The sequence below is a fragment of the Schistosoma haematobium genome, chromosome 2 (assembly GCF_000699445.3).
Source record: "Schistosoma haematobium chromosome 2, whole genome shotgun sequence".
Taxonomy (NCBI): Eukaryota; Metazoa; Platyhelminthes; class Trematoda; order Strigeidida; family Schistosomatidae; genus Schistosoma; species Schistosoma haematobium.
In genome coordinates, this window is record NC_067197.1 from 41,967,769 (window position 1) to 41,985,606 (window position 17,838).

A 17,838-nucleotide genomic window follows, 5' to 3' on the forward strand; every position below is an offset into this window, starting at 1 on the left:
TCATTGATCTAACCACATTCAACTCCGTGGTATAATATTTTTAAATTGTTTTAGGATTGAATTTATTATTTGTGAGACAGCTCCTACCTTAATGTAGTTGTCAAGGTATCATAACTGTTGGGTTGAGCAATATTGACTGAAATATTTACTTCTTGAGGTCCAATCATTCTAGGTAGTTTAGTTTGAAAACTGGTAAGATGAAGAACCGTGAATGTAAGATCTAAGGGTGAAGGCGTATCGTTGACTGTTCTGGTTTGTGGAGGCATTTTCTCACCAATAACCACCATTGTCTCTAGTGATACTGATCTTCCACAACGAAAAGTAGGGTTAAAAAAGGTCAACCTAAAAAATAACATGTGTCCTCCACAGAAGCATCAATGTAACTTATTCCCTGTTTAATACACTAGTTTTAACAATAGTTACACTACCTGTTTTGATTTTATGTCATTATGGATGACATCTTACAGTAGCTGGTCACGTACTCGGATATTCACTCATTCAATTGTTATGCTCAAATTATATGATTATGTTTGGTGCAGGACATTAAAAAGTAGTCATCTAAACTCCTTGATTAGTGATCCGTTGATGTTCGGGACATGTTTCTCTTCCCCCGAACACAAAACGTTACATCAGAACTGCTTTCGATAACGCCTTAGTTTCACCGTACATAAGGAAGTAGTTAAGGTAGGTGTTGGAATTCCTTGCGGAATTCCGCCTCGTTATGTGGACCAGTCGTTGCGCAACTGACAGCCTGTTCTATCAGCCCTGATCTTGATCGGTCGTTGTTGACCGTTGTCCTGTCCTAAGTTCGACCTTCGACCACTAAGTCCCAAGTTCAGACCCTGGTCTGCTTTGGTTTGGGCAGCCGCGTAATGTCATTAGCTCGCACAATTAGAGTCTGGCTTTTACCTGAGAACCTAGTGAATAAGTTAGTTTTATAATAATTAATTAAAACTTATTTAAATTATGGATTTTGTGTCATCAAGGACGCTTTTAATCCCAACAACTCCTAAAATTACTCGCGTTCAAATCTCATTCAGAAGAATGAAGACTTACTGTGGCACACCTAAAACACGAAAAACTGAAAATATTTAATGTTCTTCAAAAGAATGTCAATGTCATTAAGAAAAGTGTTTACCAAACTTGTCAACAAGATCTAAAGCAAATTCGGAAACGAACAAACGGATCATCCTACCATATTATAAAGGACATCAGAAATTGGGATAAGATTATTGGAGCCGTTTGAAAATAGCCTTAGCCCGTAAACCACCAAAATCACTTCAATCAAACTTATGCAAACCAAATGATTAAATTACAAAAGAAAGTCCAAAAATTATCTACAAAATCAATCCCTCCATCTACGCGTAACACTACATTGAACAAAGTATCCACAGTTTTCATTTCCAAATTCATAGATATTAACTATCAAAGACCACGATGTGTCTTCGCACACAGTCAAAAAAAGGAGAAACGTTCGACTGGGAAAATGTTAGAATCTTAAAGAGAATATTAAAATAGTCAGTGGATTTTTAGAAGCTTAACATACAAGCCAATTAGCAATTAATAAACATATAGAAATCAATCCAATTTATTAATCAGTAATTAGGTCAAAGAGGTTGACCATCCAAATAATTACAAGAGAAAGGTTAACAACAACAATAACCAATCAAGCTTGATAGAATAGACTGTCAATTATGATGCAGAAATTTGAATAGCTTACTTCTATTTTAAATTTATGCTGTCGATATTACCCAGAAGGACTACGAAAAATTTATGATTAAACCACCAATCTCAAACAAAGGAACTCCATCTAAGTTATAATTCTTTCCTATCCTCTCGATTAAGTTATTCACAAAGTCTAATCATTGGCAGAATATTCTCAATGAACTCAGATAAATACACTTCAACGGTTCAGTTTACATGTTTAACATAAAGTATTTGTGTAATTTGATTACTTGAGGTGTTTTATCACGTTATAAACCATTCAGATAACTTTCATAAATCTCATACTTGGTACACAAACGTGTATATAAAGCTATTCACTTATAAAATGGATGTATAGAGTAACGTCTAGAACGTTTTACTAAAAGTACATTGATTATACATTCAGTAAAGAAATACGAATAAATTGATCCCTATTTATTTATTCTTTTATCCTATTTAATACAATTTTCTAGCTAGTTGAGAATAAGCGTATTGGTATCCCATTGTCTGTTTTATTCAATGGTTCTCCTGTTAATCCTTCAGATGCAATACCATCTCCTGTTCAGTCTTCGTTTGATACAAACGGTAAATATATTTGCTCACAAAGGAAACCTACTCAAAATGATAGTGATACACTTGATTATAGTAATCGTATTGCTGACAATAATGTTTGTAATAATAATTGGATCACTTCATATATGTATCAACAGCCTATAACAAATTCTTCATCATCATCAACAACCAATTCATGGTTAAATGAAAGCAATACATCTAGCAAAAAACAAATATTTGATGAATTGTTAGAATTTATATATAATGAATGTGTTGATGAAGTTCTATGCTATTCAAAATTTGCTCAAACTATTCTACTTGAAGAGATAATAATTAGTGAATTAATCGAGAAGTTAATTAAAGATTTTATTGAAGATCATCTAATTGATGTATGTTTTGTTCATGTTTTCTTTTATTTTGATTATCATCAATTGTTTCCTTTTTTTCTAGAACCATTGAGAAGTGGACTTAAGTAATTTAATGTTCACAAAAGATATATTCACATAGTACCAGTTATTTTATTGGAACTGAAAACCTTATAGATTTTCACTTTCTATCCCACTACGAAATGAATGTATTTACTGTGACGTATTAAATTGCTAGTCTATTCGTACCAGCATTTACCACTACGATGAATTGTTACACATCATTATAAACTCCCTATATTTTACTGCTATAGAACATATTCATCAATACATCCTTTTATATCTAATCTTGTCCCATCCTATTCCACAAATCTGTTACAAAATATTTTAGTCAATGTGCGTTTCTGTTGTAATCCTAGAGTTTTCTTATATATTTCTTAATAGATTGTTAGATATGGTTCATCAATCAAAATTCAGATCATAATTATCTGCTCTCCAAATATGCTTTTTTAGTCTACAATCCATCATCCTTAACTTTGACTAATTACGCGCTTCGATCGACAACGGCTGGTGTTAAGCAATCATTATTTATTTGTATTTATTTGAAGACATAAATATTGGTAAAAAGGGGCACCGAATACATATGCACTACACAAGTCAAGTGACTTGTGTATGAGCTGTGTTACTACTCGGATGCCGAAACCGAAGCAGGTGGTTTTCTTAGAGGGCCACAACCTGAGCCTTCGACTTAAAGGTCTGATCCACAGGGCGATGGAGCAACGTCAGGAGATGCAGTCCCATGGTAGTCGGTCACCAATAGTTGGTTCACACGCCATTTGTTCCTTCCAGATACTGGAGCCAGTCCATGTGCACCATTGGTTTGCAATCAAGGTTTTCCAACTCCACTAGATAGATCCTCCATATCCACCAACTCGGTTAATTAGCCGGAGATTCGCTTTCTGTCCTCTGAATTTCTTAAGCAACAGTAATGCCGCGAGAAGGCAGTGAGTAGGACTTTTCTGGCAGTGGTTGTGTATGCATGACCATGTGAGAGCACTTCGAGAGGTAGCTAACTCTCCCCACCCTCAGCCGTACCAGGGCGTTCGGGGGTAATTATGAGATAACATAAGAGGACTGTCGAATCAAAAACACCTCTTATTCTATCCTAATATTCAGTTTAACAATAAAACATGACACAAGCAAACTTTACATCGTCATATTTCAAGTACTTATATGTTTCTACAAGTGAATTTTCAGGCTGCGATGCACCTCAAATAAGATATCACAATTTGTATACAATCAGGACATAAGTGATAAAAAAATGGAAAAAGTGATAAATTAGTCAGCGACAGTTAAAGAATTGTATGTAGTATAACAATGGTTAGTGAATCCAATGGGATTTTCAAACAAGAGGAATGTAGAAACATAACAAACCAGTTAGATGATAATTATATTATGAAAATATTCATATTAATAATTTGTAAAATAGTTCCTAAAAGCTACCTCAATAATCGTTCCTCTATAGCAATTTCATTAGTGATTCATTGTTAAATGACCATATCAACTTGCTAATACTGTCAAATGTTCCCAATTCGTTTATGTACGTTTTATATGGAGTATGCTTAAAGTATTGGCCTGAATATCGTATAAAAATCAGTTGTGTTGGTAATATAAATCACAGTCACTTTTCAACCAGTTAATTGAAGTGTTTCCAGATAACTGTCTCCGAATTGTTTTACTCTAAGTAATATCTGGATGTATATGTATATACTGCCAGGGAAGTCCTCACTGGCTTCTTGTGGCATTCCTGTTGTTTACGAAATTGAAACAAGGAAAAGCGGATGTCCGGCTGACTAGCCGGGTTGGTGGATATAAGGGATCCACCTAAGGAAGTTGGAAAACCCCTATCCCAAACCAATTGTGTACATGGGCTCCAGGATCATGAAGGAACAAATGGCGTGTGAACTTATTGTTGGTCACCGGTTAGTATGGGACTGAATTCCCTGACGTTGCTCCACTGTCTTATGGATTTGACCTTTAAGTCGAAGGCTCTGGGTGTGGCTTCCTAAGAAAACCACCTGCTTCAGTCTGGGTACCCATGCAGTATCACAGTTCACACATAAATCCAGTGACTTGTGTGGCGCTTATGTATTCGGTGCCCGCTTGTAACGATGTTTATGTTTTCAAATAAGTTAAAATATAGATTACTTTTGATGGATTTTTGTTCTCTGAGCTGGATGGTTCGGTCGTGTAGTTTTTATCGTTCTTCTGGACGACATCATCAGCACAAACTTCAGATAGAAGTCTGAAGTTTGTGCTGATGATGTCGTCCAGAAGAACGATAAAAACTACACGACCGAACCATCCAGCTCAGAGAACAAAACTCCATCAAAATCATCCACCTGAGCTACAAATCTTCTCCACCATCTCATATAGATTACTATTTATGTGACTATTAAAGATTTAGTTTTACTTTGATATATCCTGTGTTTCAAAAGGCTAATTCATTTCAGTATTTTGATCATTTTTATTTTATTTTATTAGCTTTTTAATAATAAATTAGATCCTGTTCGTCAAATATGTAAAGAAATCATGGAAAATGTAACGAATGAAACAATCAACTTAGATTTACGTGGTTTAGTTAATCGTGAATTGGATTTAGAATATCATTATGTAAGTTTATTTATTTATATTTTTAAAAAATCTCTTTCCTTAACCTTTAAAACACAGAAATTGTGAGATAACTAAATTTCTAACATTATTGTTTTATCAGAAGGGGTTTTGTGGAGATTTTAGCAATTTCAATATTTGCAATATTTCAATATTTACCGTCTAGTCGCATGCAAGCTGTGCGCTGTATCACACGATTCGCCAGATATGTGGAGGTCTTCATAATCCAGTAGACCACCAGAAGAAAGAGAAATGGGAGAATAATCAACCGTTGCTTGGAACCGGTCCTCACTTGGGATGCGTCTGTCAGCTATCCTCCATCCACGAATTTGTAGTGTAGTCCATCGTCAGAACTCTGCATGATGTTGACAGTTTTCTTAGGTACACCATAGTGTCGAAGAATGTTCTGTAAGACTCTTCCATCCACACTGTCGAACACCTCAGTCAATGAAGTTGATGTTTAGTGACGAGTTCCATTCAATTGATTGTTCAACGATGATCCGTAGTGTTGCGATTTGGTCTGTGCTCGACCGACACTTACGGATTCCGGTCTGTTGTTCGCATAGTTGGACGTCTACTGAATCTTTCGCCCGGTTCAGCAACACTATTGAAAACGTTTCCTAGTATCGATAGTAGCATGATGCCTCTGTAGTCTTCACATTTGCCCAGATCTCTTCTCTTTGGTATCTTGATGAGGTGCCATTCTTTCTAGTCTGTCGGTGGCATTTTTCTTCCAAATCTTCCTGAATAGAACATGGATCATGTTTGCAATTACTTCTATGTTTGCCTTGAGTGCTTCAGCTGGTATATTGTCAGGTCGTGGTGCCTTGCCACACTTGATTTGTTTGATTGCCATGCTGATTTCTTCGATCGTTGGTGAGGTAACAGCTATAGGGTGGTATGTGTGTGTTGCTTCAATATCCGATGGATTGAATGGATGTGGTCTATTCAAGAGTTCTTCGAAGTGTTCCACCAATCTGTTCCTACATTACTGAATTTCAGTGATTGGCTTGCTTTCTTTGTCCTTGACCGGTCTCTCTGGTTTACTTTATTTCCCTCCTAGTTTCTTCATCGTGTCATATGGTTGTTTCATATCCTTCTCTCACAGCTTTCCCCGCTGTCTTTGTTATCTCTCTCACATATTTCTACTTGTCAACTCTAATTCTCTTCTTCGCTTGCTTGTGCCTTGACTTTCTATGTTCTTTTTCTACTATTGTTAATTACTGCCTTCTTGTTCTTCCTTCCTTGAATCCTGCCTTAGGTTTCGATAGAAATCCATTCCTTATGATGATGCTTCTTGCGGTCCAGAACCTCCTGACACGTTGAAGTTAGTGTTTCTATGATCCATTCCTAGTTGTTTTCTATAGTAGATCCCTCTTTGAATGGATCTTGTAAGGCTTGGAATCTATCGTTGAGAGTTATATTGAATTAGTTAAGTTTGTCAGTATCCCAAAGGAAGGATTTATTAAACCTTTGTAATGCAAAGGTACATAGAAAGAATATAATATACCAGACAAGATTAAAATGAAAGATTTCTTGTAATATACTCGAATTAGTTTATTTGTATTCCTAATTCTTCATTTTCAATTTTTCATTATCTAACAGAATGAATATTTCAATCAATTAATCAATGAACAATTACATCAATTGGCAATGTCTTCTTTAACTTTATCCATTGCTACTTCATTATATAATTATTCATTATTAAAATGTTGCTTTAATCGTTTTCATTATTTGATATGGAAACGTAATGAATTAATGGAACAAGAAATTTTATTAAATACAATGCCAACATCAGTTAGTAGTGATTGTTTGCCATTATGCTTAATGATTAATAATAATAATAATAATAATAATAATAATAATAATAATAATAATAATAATCAAATGAATACTAATGAAAATGTATCTACTTTCAAATTGTTGAAACATTCAAGTTATTCACGAATTTCATTGGAAATGCTAAAAGTAAGTTGGGTTTCTTGTTGTTGTTGTTGTCGTCAATTACTAAGATGTATTTACAAAATCTATACTGCTTTATTTATTTATTTATTTATTTATTTATTTAAACACATAAACATTGGTACAAGGGGGTACCAAATAGATATGCGCTACATAAATCATTCGATTTGTGTGAGGGCTGTGATACTTCTCAAGTACCCAAAACGAAGCAGGTGGTTTTCTTACGGGACCACACCCCGAACCTTCAATCTAAAGGTCTAATCCACAAGGTAGTGGAGCAACGTCACGAGATGCAGTGCCATGGTAGCCGGCATTTGTTCCTTCAGGATACTGGATCTCATCTACACCATTGATTTGGGATGAGGGTTTTACAACTCCACTAGATCGACACTTCACGTCCATCAACCCGGTTAGAGCGTCAAACATTCGCTTTTCATATTCTCAATTTCGTAAACAATGCCCCCGTTGCGAGAAGGCAGTGAGTAGGAGTTCCCTGTCAGTGATTGTGTGCACGTGGCCATGTGAGAGCATTCCGAGAGGGAGAGCTAACTCTCCCCACCCTCGGCCGTACCAGGGCATTTGGAGTTTGAGTTCTAAACTGAAAGTTACATTTATCGAAAATGCAAAGTACATAAAATTGGTTTGAAATTATGAAAATCTAATATGTCGAACTATATGTCATGATGGAAAATTTAGTGGACGATGTAGTTAATTCGGTCTTTACATAGCGAATGTTTTAATTCTCTAGTATACAAATCTTTTCATAGTTCAAAATAAATTATGTCACATCATTTATTTTAAAATCTTTTATGACTTAATGTATGTAGCACCAATGTCTTACTTCGTATAAAATAAATGTTTACAAAAGCGTATACTTTATTACGATATCATCTACATCAAAGTCAGAAGAAATCTTAAAGAAGTCGCTATGACAGTCCATGAATTTGTACATGAACACTAATTTACACTATTTTTCTTATTCTTAATTTTCGATTTCATCTACGATATGTGATTTACATGAATTTTGTTGTTTGATGTAAAAAAGTATATTACCACTTGGATTTCATCCATCCTTAGGTTGTCGTTCCATTTCCAAACTATGACATCTACTAGAAACAATTCAACACCCATTATGTTTTATTGTTTTGCTCTTCATATAATGTGTTGATTGTAACCCATTAGGCCGTTTTACTTGGTTATTGTACCATCATTTCACATCACATAATCGAACAGGAATACAATATTATTCACATGTCTTATGTCACTTTGAAAGTTCATTTTTTGTGTTATGTTTTTATACTTCGTATAATATTAGTAAGGATTAGTAATCACTATTGTGGTGTATGCTACTTATGCTGACGGATATAAGTAGTGTGTAGCATCAGTCGGAAGTGGGAATGCCTGGAAGCAGGAAGATACTGAAGTGAAGAGAATAGGAAGAAAATCTAAGAACAATCGAAACAACAACAGAATTAGAGGAATAGTGAAGTATGTAAGGGACAACGCAAAGAAGATTTGCAAATGATGTATTTAATGTATGATTATCATATTTTACTAAGTTGCTGTATGATTTTTCATTGAAGTATGAATTAGATTTGAAGTTGTTTTTCATATTTTGCAAATGCTAATGATCATGATTGTTATGAACCCGTTGAAACAAGTTTCATATCAATCCTTTGTTCTTATATGTATTCTTCCTCTGTTCACTATTTTTAATTGTCAGACATTAAAAGTGTATATTCGTTTCGTATTTCAAGTAGACATCATACATCTGTAGTGGTATTTCTTAAGGTGGATCATGAAATATTGTAAGTTTGTGCTTTGTTTCTTTATCCCCTTCTTATTGGGGATGGTTGGAAGAAAGTTAGGGTCGGCCAAACTAAAATGTGGTATCAGTACTTGAAGTCACTAACTTCTAGTCTGAGCCATGTTAGTAGATGCAAACTACTTGGTTGAGGTCCGCGTGACTATCTTAACCAATAGTTGGAAACTCTGTGTGACATGGCTTAGAATCGATCACAATGGCGTAGGTGTATACACTCTTTTTCTTCCTCTAAACTATGAGATTAAAATTGCTTTATATCTTTCTTTCTACCAACTAATTCTTTCTTCCTGTACTATGTCCTCATATACAATCTTTCTTTTATATATTACCACCATTGAATTATGAATCCGGTGTTCATCTTGTTGTGCAAATGAGTGAGGTATGGCAAACTTCGACCGATGCATATATGTACCTAATTCTACGTTATAGTTGACTGACTGAGGTGTCTAAATCTGACTCATAATATTCATCATGTTTTTGGCTAATACTGTGAGAGAGAACAAACCAGATCCCAGTGGAGGAAGAAATCAGGAAGAAGCGCTGGAAGTGGATAGGACACACATTGAGGAAAGCACCCAACTGCGTCACAAGACAAGCCCTCACATGGAATCCTCAAGGCCAAAGGAAAAGAGGAAGACCAAAGAACACATTACGCCGGGAAATGGAAGTAGACATGAGAAAAATGAACAAGAATTGGATGGAACTAGAAAAGAAGGCCCAGGACAGAGTGGGTTGGAGAATGCTGGTTGGCGGCCTATACTCCATTGGGAGTAACAGGCATAAGTAAGTAAGTAAGTTTTTGGCTAATAATTAAATGAATATTAAAAGCACATTTTATTTGATATTTTCATTTGTTTGTTCATTTATATTCTTATTATTTACTTGTTTTCTCTAGTTAGATAATGAACTTACTTGGTCTCCTTTGAAACTATCCCCAATATTCTATAAATATCCATTAGGATTATATAAATCTATGTTGATACCTACTAATTATTGTTCAAGTATTATACAACAACATTTTACAAATATTTTTTATTGGATTACTGAAAAATTAAAACATTCACCTATAATTCTATTAAATGAATGGTCAAATTCATCAATAATATTCAATAAATTATCAGGTATTATCATCATTGGTTACTTTGATCATTCAATCACTAAAGAACAATTAATGTCCATGTATTCAACTGATATAATGAATAACTATGATAAAGATATAATTAATCGTTTATTGATTTTAGTTGTAACTTATTCATTACAAGAAATTCCTTGTTTATCATCATCATTTGAAGATGTACAGAATAATTATGACGATGATATCTATTTTGTACGTTTATGTAATCCTATTACATTTGGACAAAAAAAATTTCAACCTAGTCCATTTTGGTCAGTGAATTTACAGCATGGTCTTAATTGGATAGAAGAATGTTTTATGAAAAAAATTAATCATTTCAATCATAATGATCATTACACATTTCAAAATGGACATAATGCTAATGCAAAATATTCCTTGTTATCATCATCATCATCTCTATTGTATAGTGAAATTACCATCTTGTATACAAAGCTGTATAGTTTAATAAATGAATATATTGATATAGCATTATTACGTCCATTGGGTAATTTGTCTAAAAGTTGGAAGTTGCACGGGCTTGTTGATCCAGTAAGTAGATTACATGTGATGTAATTATTACATATACCATGCATTTAGCTAAACAAACTAAAAAATTTCATACACATAATAGTTCCCTTTATTATCTTAAATAGAGCAAGAACAAGGATTGGTGCAGAAATCTGATCGTAATATCATTATATCATCATTTCAGTGAATATTTCGTAATACTGTCAGATGGTCTTTGGACTGCGGTATGGTTGAAATGAGATATTGGGTTGCGATATCAACTAGCTGAGATTTAAACCAGCCTTTCTTCTCTTCACTAACTGGGTGCCTTTCTTTAATTTGATCAAATAAATTCTCAAATTGAGTTTCTGTGTCGATTCTGTCGGCATGTATTTTTGGGATATGAAATTTAAATCCAAGCGGCAAAGCTTCTGACTTAACTTCACTATTGATAGATTATAAAGAAATTTTTCGGGGTTTTCCGGAAAACCAAAGTATAAGTGTTCCTTTGACAAAGTTCTTGCACATTTCGATTTGCAGACCGTGGACAAAGTTGATAAATTTTATGCTACATACGATACTTAGATCGTTGACTAATTCATCAAAGGCATTAGTTTCTGCCCTCAAACGTTCAACCAGTAACTTTGTTGATTCTATGTGAGATTTTGTGATGCGCCGAAGAAATGTTTCGAATAATAGTAATGTATTTAATTGAAACAGTCATAAATTGTTATTATGACTCTTACTGTCCCAATCAACATAGTTGTTTAAAATAGTAATGTCCAAGCAGGTACTCCCTTCAAAGAATGAAGCCAAAGAATTTTGGCCGGAGTTGGTAAATACCTTACAATGTTAAAAACGGAAATAATATTCTCGAAATATCACTATAAAAAATGTCACATGTAGTAGGCAAAAATTTGTGGTCAGATTGTGATAAAATAACCCTTTAAAATATGTTAGTTTATGTATCCTTCGTAGAGTGTGTGCTCTTCCGGATAGTCACCCATTTGAACATCATGGAAAGATAAGATCTCGTATTAAAAAAATAGTTGTTTCTAACTGATAGGCGCTCATACTAGGTCATATATTGAACTGTCTGACTATTATGTCCACTTCCAATTGAAACAGCCCTCATATCTTGCTAGATAAATAATCGTATGGTTTATTTAAGTTTCTTTAAATAATAAATTGTTGGGCAATGAATATCAGTCTTTAAGAAAAAACAATCTCCAAACCGCTTGATAATGTTACGTTTCACGGTTATGTTAAATTGTGCTAGTGGACAGAGAATAAATACGTCTGTAATGCGAAAGTGTTCAAGACTTGGGGATGCTCAAAGAGTGGAAAGATTATTGTGATTGATTGCTTTTTAGTCATCTTCCTGGATGCTTCGGAAAATTCGTTTCTAACTTCTTGAAGATGTCAGCAATCAAGAGTTTAAAAAATATGGAGTTTTAATGACTAATTGGCGTAATTTGTTGTCTACAAGGAATTAGTCTTATTGAAATTATTCTTTTTTTAAAAGAAATATTATTACGACAACATTCCAGTCATATCAACTGCCTATTCTTACAGTTTGACTCCACTCCCATTATTTCCAAATTATTCACAGTATGGTGACAGATATTTTTGACGTACTACTACGTCGATAGCTGATGCTTACAGATACTGTCCAAATATTAACAAAGATATTGAAGGAAATGCCAAAAGTGTGCATAGTTATCAAAATTACTCGTCAAAACGGAACCAAAACTGTCCACGGGAATATCAGAACTTTCGACTCACCTTCATGTATATTTCCCTGAATTAATCTAAGAAAATAAGTTTCATGTTGTTCTTGATTCATTTTCAAATTTCCCTATAGTTTTCTTTTAATGGACACGATTTTCACGTACATTATGGTGTAATGTCTTGAGATCATAATCGATTATTGCCCTGAAGAAGTCGAGACACCTTTGTTAGATGAAACGTTGGAATTATTTAAATTTCAATCGTTGAAATGACTTCTGTATACTCGGCGCTTAATTTTTTGTGAAACTATTCGTTCTAATATTGACGAATATTCATATAATTCATGATGAATTGTTTTAGAATACCAAATACTTCAATAAAACAGTTTATTTTCAACCAGTTTGAAGCATCCCTTTGAAAAATCAATATTAAACTTGTTAGGGCTTCACCATTCCATCTCCAGTTATGTTGTTGATATTGACACGAATGAGAAGAATGAACATTTATATAGTGATAAAAGTTTATTTAAACAGAATTTACCCATTGAGACATAAAATAAGAAGGTTCATTTAACACCATCATTAGATTAACAGATTATCTTACACTACTTAGTGTATATTGATTAATCACTCTAATCTAAATCAACTAATTGATCAATCAACAACTTATTGTAGAACACTATTCTACTAATATCTTATAAATAAAAATGCCACAACCAATAAATATAATTGATTTAGATTATAAATCAATCGATATTAGACCACCATTGAAAACCTGAAAGTACTGGACAGCCATTTCGTCCTAGTAGATATTCATGGTCTCGCACACATGATCCGAACCCAGGACCCTTGGCTTCGCGCGCTCAGTTCTAACCTCTAGTCTATTGATATATTATTTATTTAAACACATAAACATTGGTATAAGGAGGCATCGAATAGATATGCGCCACATAAATCATTTGATTTGTCTGAGGGCTGAGATACTGCCCGGGTGCCTAAACCGTAGCAGGTGGTTATCTTACGGGACCACAACTGCAGCCTTCAATCTGAGGTTCTGATCCATAATGAAGTGGAGCGACGACAGGAGATGCAGTCCCATGGTATTCGGTGGCTAACGATTGGTTCGGGATACTGGAGCTCATGTGCACCATTGATTTGGAATGAAAGTTTTCCAACTCCCCTAGATGAACTCTCCGTGCCCACTGACCCGGTTAAATCGCCGGATATTCACTTTTTGTCCTGTGACTTCCGTAAACAACAATAATGCAGCGATAAGGCAGTGAGTAGGAGTTCCATTTCAGTGATTTTATGCACGTGGCCATGTGAAAGCATTTCGAGATGAAGACTTGTCTCTCCCTACCAAAGCATTTGATTGCCCTAACCTATAAACCATTATTTAGCCAGTAATTAGCATGCGATCAATTCGATGATCTCAAATCAAAAATTAACAATTCTCCATTGAAGTTAGACATTAACACCATTGGATGCTGGCTCAGTGGTGTAGTTGGTTAGGCGCTTGGCGCGAGACTGATAAGTCCTGAGTTCGAATCTCGCGGGGTGCGGAATCGTGGATGCGCACTGCTGAGGAGTCGCACACTAGGACGAAACGACCGTCCAGTGCTTCCAGGTTTTCCATGGTGGTCTAACTTCAATTGACTCATGATTTCAAACTGTGAAATTTCTAAAATCTCCACAAACCCCTTCTGATAATTCTCCATAACTTCATAATGATTTATTATATTTCTTCTTCTATATATTTTAATTGTTTACTTTTTGACTTTCTTTTTTTTGTTTTAATTTTCAGTCATTAAAATCTTTAATTAATGAATATCATTCTACAATCTCTTATTTATTGAATCAATTGAATCCTATTCATGAAACTCTTACGAATCTATTACAGAATATACTTATTCTACCAGAAAATATTGTTCATTTATTATTCATTGATTTATATGAAGAGAATAAAATAATGAATCAAGAAACTAATGACGTTACCATAACAACTAAATGGAATATTTATCTTGAAAATTGGTTAATTATATCCAAACAATTAAAATTAAATTCATCAATTAAAAATTGGATATTGACATTATTTCATAACATTGAAAAAGATTATTTCATACAATTAAAAAATCAATTATTCAATTCTATTATTTATTCATCATCATCAATGAAGAATAATAAATTATATTTACCGCCAATTTATTTAGCGCCTAATTTAAATGTATTTTTTGTTTTAATTTATCATTGTTTAAATAATTTATCAAAATTATTATTAACTATGAATAATGAATTATGTAATCATAATCATAATAATAGTGAAGAATTTAATAAATTAACTGAAATGTCATGTATTATAACAAAGTTAATTGATCAAATGAAATCAAACAATATTGTAAATCAGTTAATTGAACACTTCAAAAAATTAGGTAAGTGTAATATGTATATATATATATATATATATATATATATATATATATATAATCTTTTATTAATAAATAAAAACATGCAGACTCTTCTGATAGATGATAGATACAGACTACTTGGTTGAGGTCCACATGACTATCGTAACCAATGGTTGGAAATTCTGAGTGACATGGTTCAGAATTGCTCATACTCATTGTCTTTCATGAAATTATGAGATTAAAATTACTTTATACTTTACCTTCTACAAACTAATTCCTTCTTCCTGTACTATATTCTTATATACAATCTTTCTTTTATATATTACTAGTATCGAAGTCACTACTTCTGTTAATTCAGTGTTCATCTTGCTGTGCTAATGAGTGAGGTGTGGTAACTTGGATCGATGCATATATGTGCCTGGTCCTATGTTTTAGCTGATTGACTGACTGAGAGTCTTCTGACTACTGTAAGCAACAATGCAAGCATTTTCGGGATGCGATTCTCTCCCTCGAAATGCAAAATGTTGCTTCAGAATTAGGTTGAATCGACACCTGAACTAATGGTAGAAAGTAAAGTAGTAGAACGTGTCGACTGCTTCACTTATCTTGAAAATCTCATCAGCCCTTGTGGTCTGGTGTGTGACGAAATCTCAGCACGGATACAGAAGGCTTAACTAGCTTTTGCCAACTTGCGTCATTCATAGCGTAGGCGAAATATCCATCTACCAACCAAATGACGGGTTTACTGCGCAGCAGTTTGTTCCGTCCTACTTTATGGCTGTGACACATGGCCCGTTACGTATACCCAACCACCAATAGAAGTGATCAAATAATTCTAAGTTTCCTTGTTGTAATTATAGAGATTAACTAAGAGGATTCGACCGTTGTTGCTACCTTGACGTGATGGTCGGGCTTGCCAATCGTGATGAACCAACCGAGCTATACTGGCTGGAACAACCGTTCCTCAAATTCCTACCATGCCAGACAGGTCGGTTGAAGAGCGGTAAGACTAAAAGCAACAAACCTAAGGTCTGAAGGTGAAGTCATACTACTGACTGTACAGAGATGCGGCAGCAGTAAGATGTTTCCTTCAGACAACCAGCATGACAGCGATGCTGCCTTCCCACAAGGAGGGATGGAGTTAGAAAAGGTCGACCCTAAAAATGCACACCTCGCCTTATCCCACGGATATTCGTTTCCGGCGGTAAGGTCTCAACAAGTGCGGAGCTAACAAAAAGATTACCCACATAAAGGTCGTGTGTGACCGACCTCAAGCAGTTGTCCTTTGGGCACTGCGGTCACGCTCTCGGGTCACTAAGACCACTACTAATCCAATTTTCTTTTCAAGTGCCTCTAGACCGCGCCCTTCCACAGTGTGAGCAACCGGAAAGTGATAACCGCCCTCACACCACTCAAGACCACAAACTAAGAGGAATAGTTCTGTATATTGACTGACTTGTTTCTCTTTTAAGTATGATAATATTTTGTTGTTGTTGTTTATTTTAGATGAACCATGTATGACACGTTCAAATGCAATTAATTTATCATTAGATAATTTACGTAGAAATCAAATAGAAACTTGTTTACAATCTGTACGTAAACAAAATTCATTTACATCCATTGAACACAAAGAATCATTATCAATGAAAATGTATCAATTATCTTCAAAAATTCGTAAAATTGAAAATTCTATGAATGATGCCATTAAAGAAACTATGGAATATCAATTAAAAAACAATTCCCCTAACTGAAGAAAATCTTTATATATTTTGATTTTCTTCACTTCAATAATAGATAATGTAATTCTCAATAGTTGTTGTTTTTATTATTATTATTATTGTTGTACATTCGTCTTATTTTATATCATTTTTTAATGTATGAGAATAGCCTGTACACATGAATAACTTTTACATCCTTAATGTATTTGAGAATTCTTCATTGTTCGATACTCATATTACAGAGTTCTTATAAATTCTTTCCCCCCATCCTCGCTTTTCCTTTGCTTCTTCTCACCATTCGAACGTTTATCCTTACCAAATAAGTAGGCCCCCAAATGCCCTGGTACGACCGAGAGTGGGGAGGGCCCTCCCTCGCTCTCGAAGTGCTCACAAACGGCCATGCGTACACAGCCTCTACCAGGGAAGTCCTAATCACTGTCTTCTCGCCGCATTACTGTTGTTTACGAAATTGAGAAGACGAGAAGCGAATGTCCGCCGCTTTAACCAGGCCGGTGGACACGGTGAATACACCTAGGGGAGTTGGGAAACCCTGATTCCAAACCAATGGTTCACATGGGCTCTAGTATCCTGAAAGAATAAATGGCGTATTAACTAATCGTTGGTGACTGGCTACCATGTGACTGCATCATCTCACGATGATCCACTGTCTTGTGGGTTAGACCTTTAATTCAAAGGCTCGGGGTATGGTCCCCCAAGAAAACCACTTGTTTCGGTTTGGGCACCCGGGCAGTATCACAGCCCTCACACAAATCTGATGAGATGACAATTAATAAGTAATAAGGTGAATATCGGTTAACGTCATCATAAGACCTAGCACAAATATGTATTGGTTCAAGTTTACACATCGCATTATTATCACGGTGACTGAGAAAATTAGTAAGACATAAAGTAAGGGAGGGGAGTTAATTTTAAGTTTAATGAAAATCTAAAGATACTGAATATACTTCAATGAAACAAATGAGACGAAAGGATGGATAGCTAGGTCAGTCAGTTAGTAACAATGTAGAACTTCGTACGTACATTCATCAGTTCGAGTTGCCATACTAGATAAGCATACAGGTACAATTGTCGATTCAAATCCCATAGTGGTAGAGGTAGTAAGAGTATAAGCAGTAATCGGAAAGATTAGAGTTTGAAGATGTTATTCAAGGAGTATAATCCAGTGAGATAAATTTGAAAAGAGAAAAAATAAGGGACATGAATGTTATATCTTGTCAGTTGAATGCTACTTGTTATATCTGGTCGTCGCTAATTGTTATGTTGGA

At 34.6% G+C, this 17,838-nt stretch overlaps 1 protein-coding gene across 3 annotated transcripts in view; it reads left to right on the plus strand.

Annotated features, from left to right (window-relative positions):
* Positions 1 to 17,050, plus strand: part of MCM3AP_1 (Germinal-center associated nuclear protein) — a 36,264-nt gene extending 19,214 nt beyond the window's left edge. For 2 of the 3 annotated variants that reach the window (XM_051215253.1, XM_051215251.1), the window contains 6 exons: positions 2,178 to 2,645; positions 5,166 to 5,294; positions 6,897 to 7,259; positions 9,974 to 10,741; positions 14,234 to 14,858; positions 16,341 to 17,050. In XM_051215253.1, coding sequence (XP_051068447.1) covers positions 2,178 to 2,645; positions 5,166 to 5,294; positions 6,897 to 7,259; positions 9,974 to 10,741; positions 14,234 to 14,858; positions 16,341 to 16,585 — 2,598 coding nt within the window. In that variant the 3' untranslated portion in view covers positions 16,586 to 17,050. Of the gene's footprint in view, positions 1 to 2,177; positions 4,840 to 5,165; positions 5,295 to 6,896; positions 7,260 to 9,973; positions 10,742 to 14,233; positions 14,859 to 16,340 lie in introns of those variants that run through there. The other variant, XM_051215252.1, reaches the window with a different exon arrangement.
* The last annotated feature ends 788 nt before the right edge of the window (positions 17,051 to 17,838 follow it).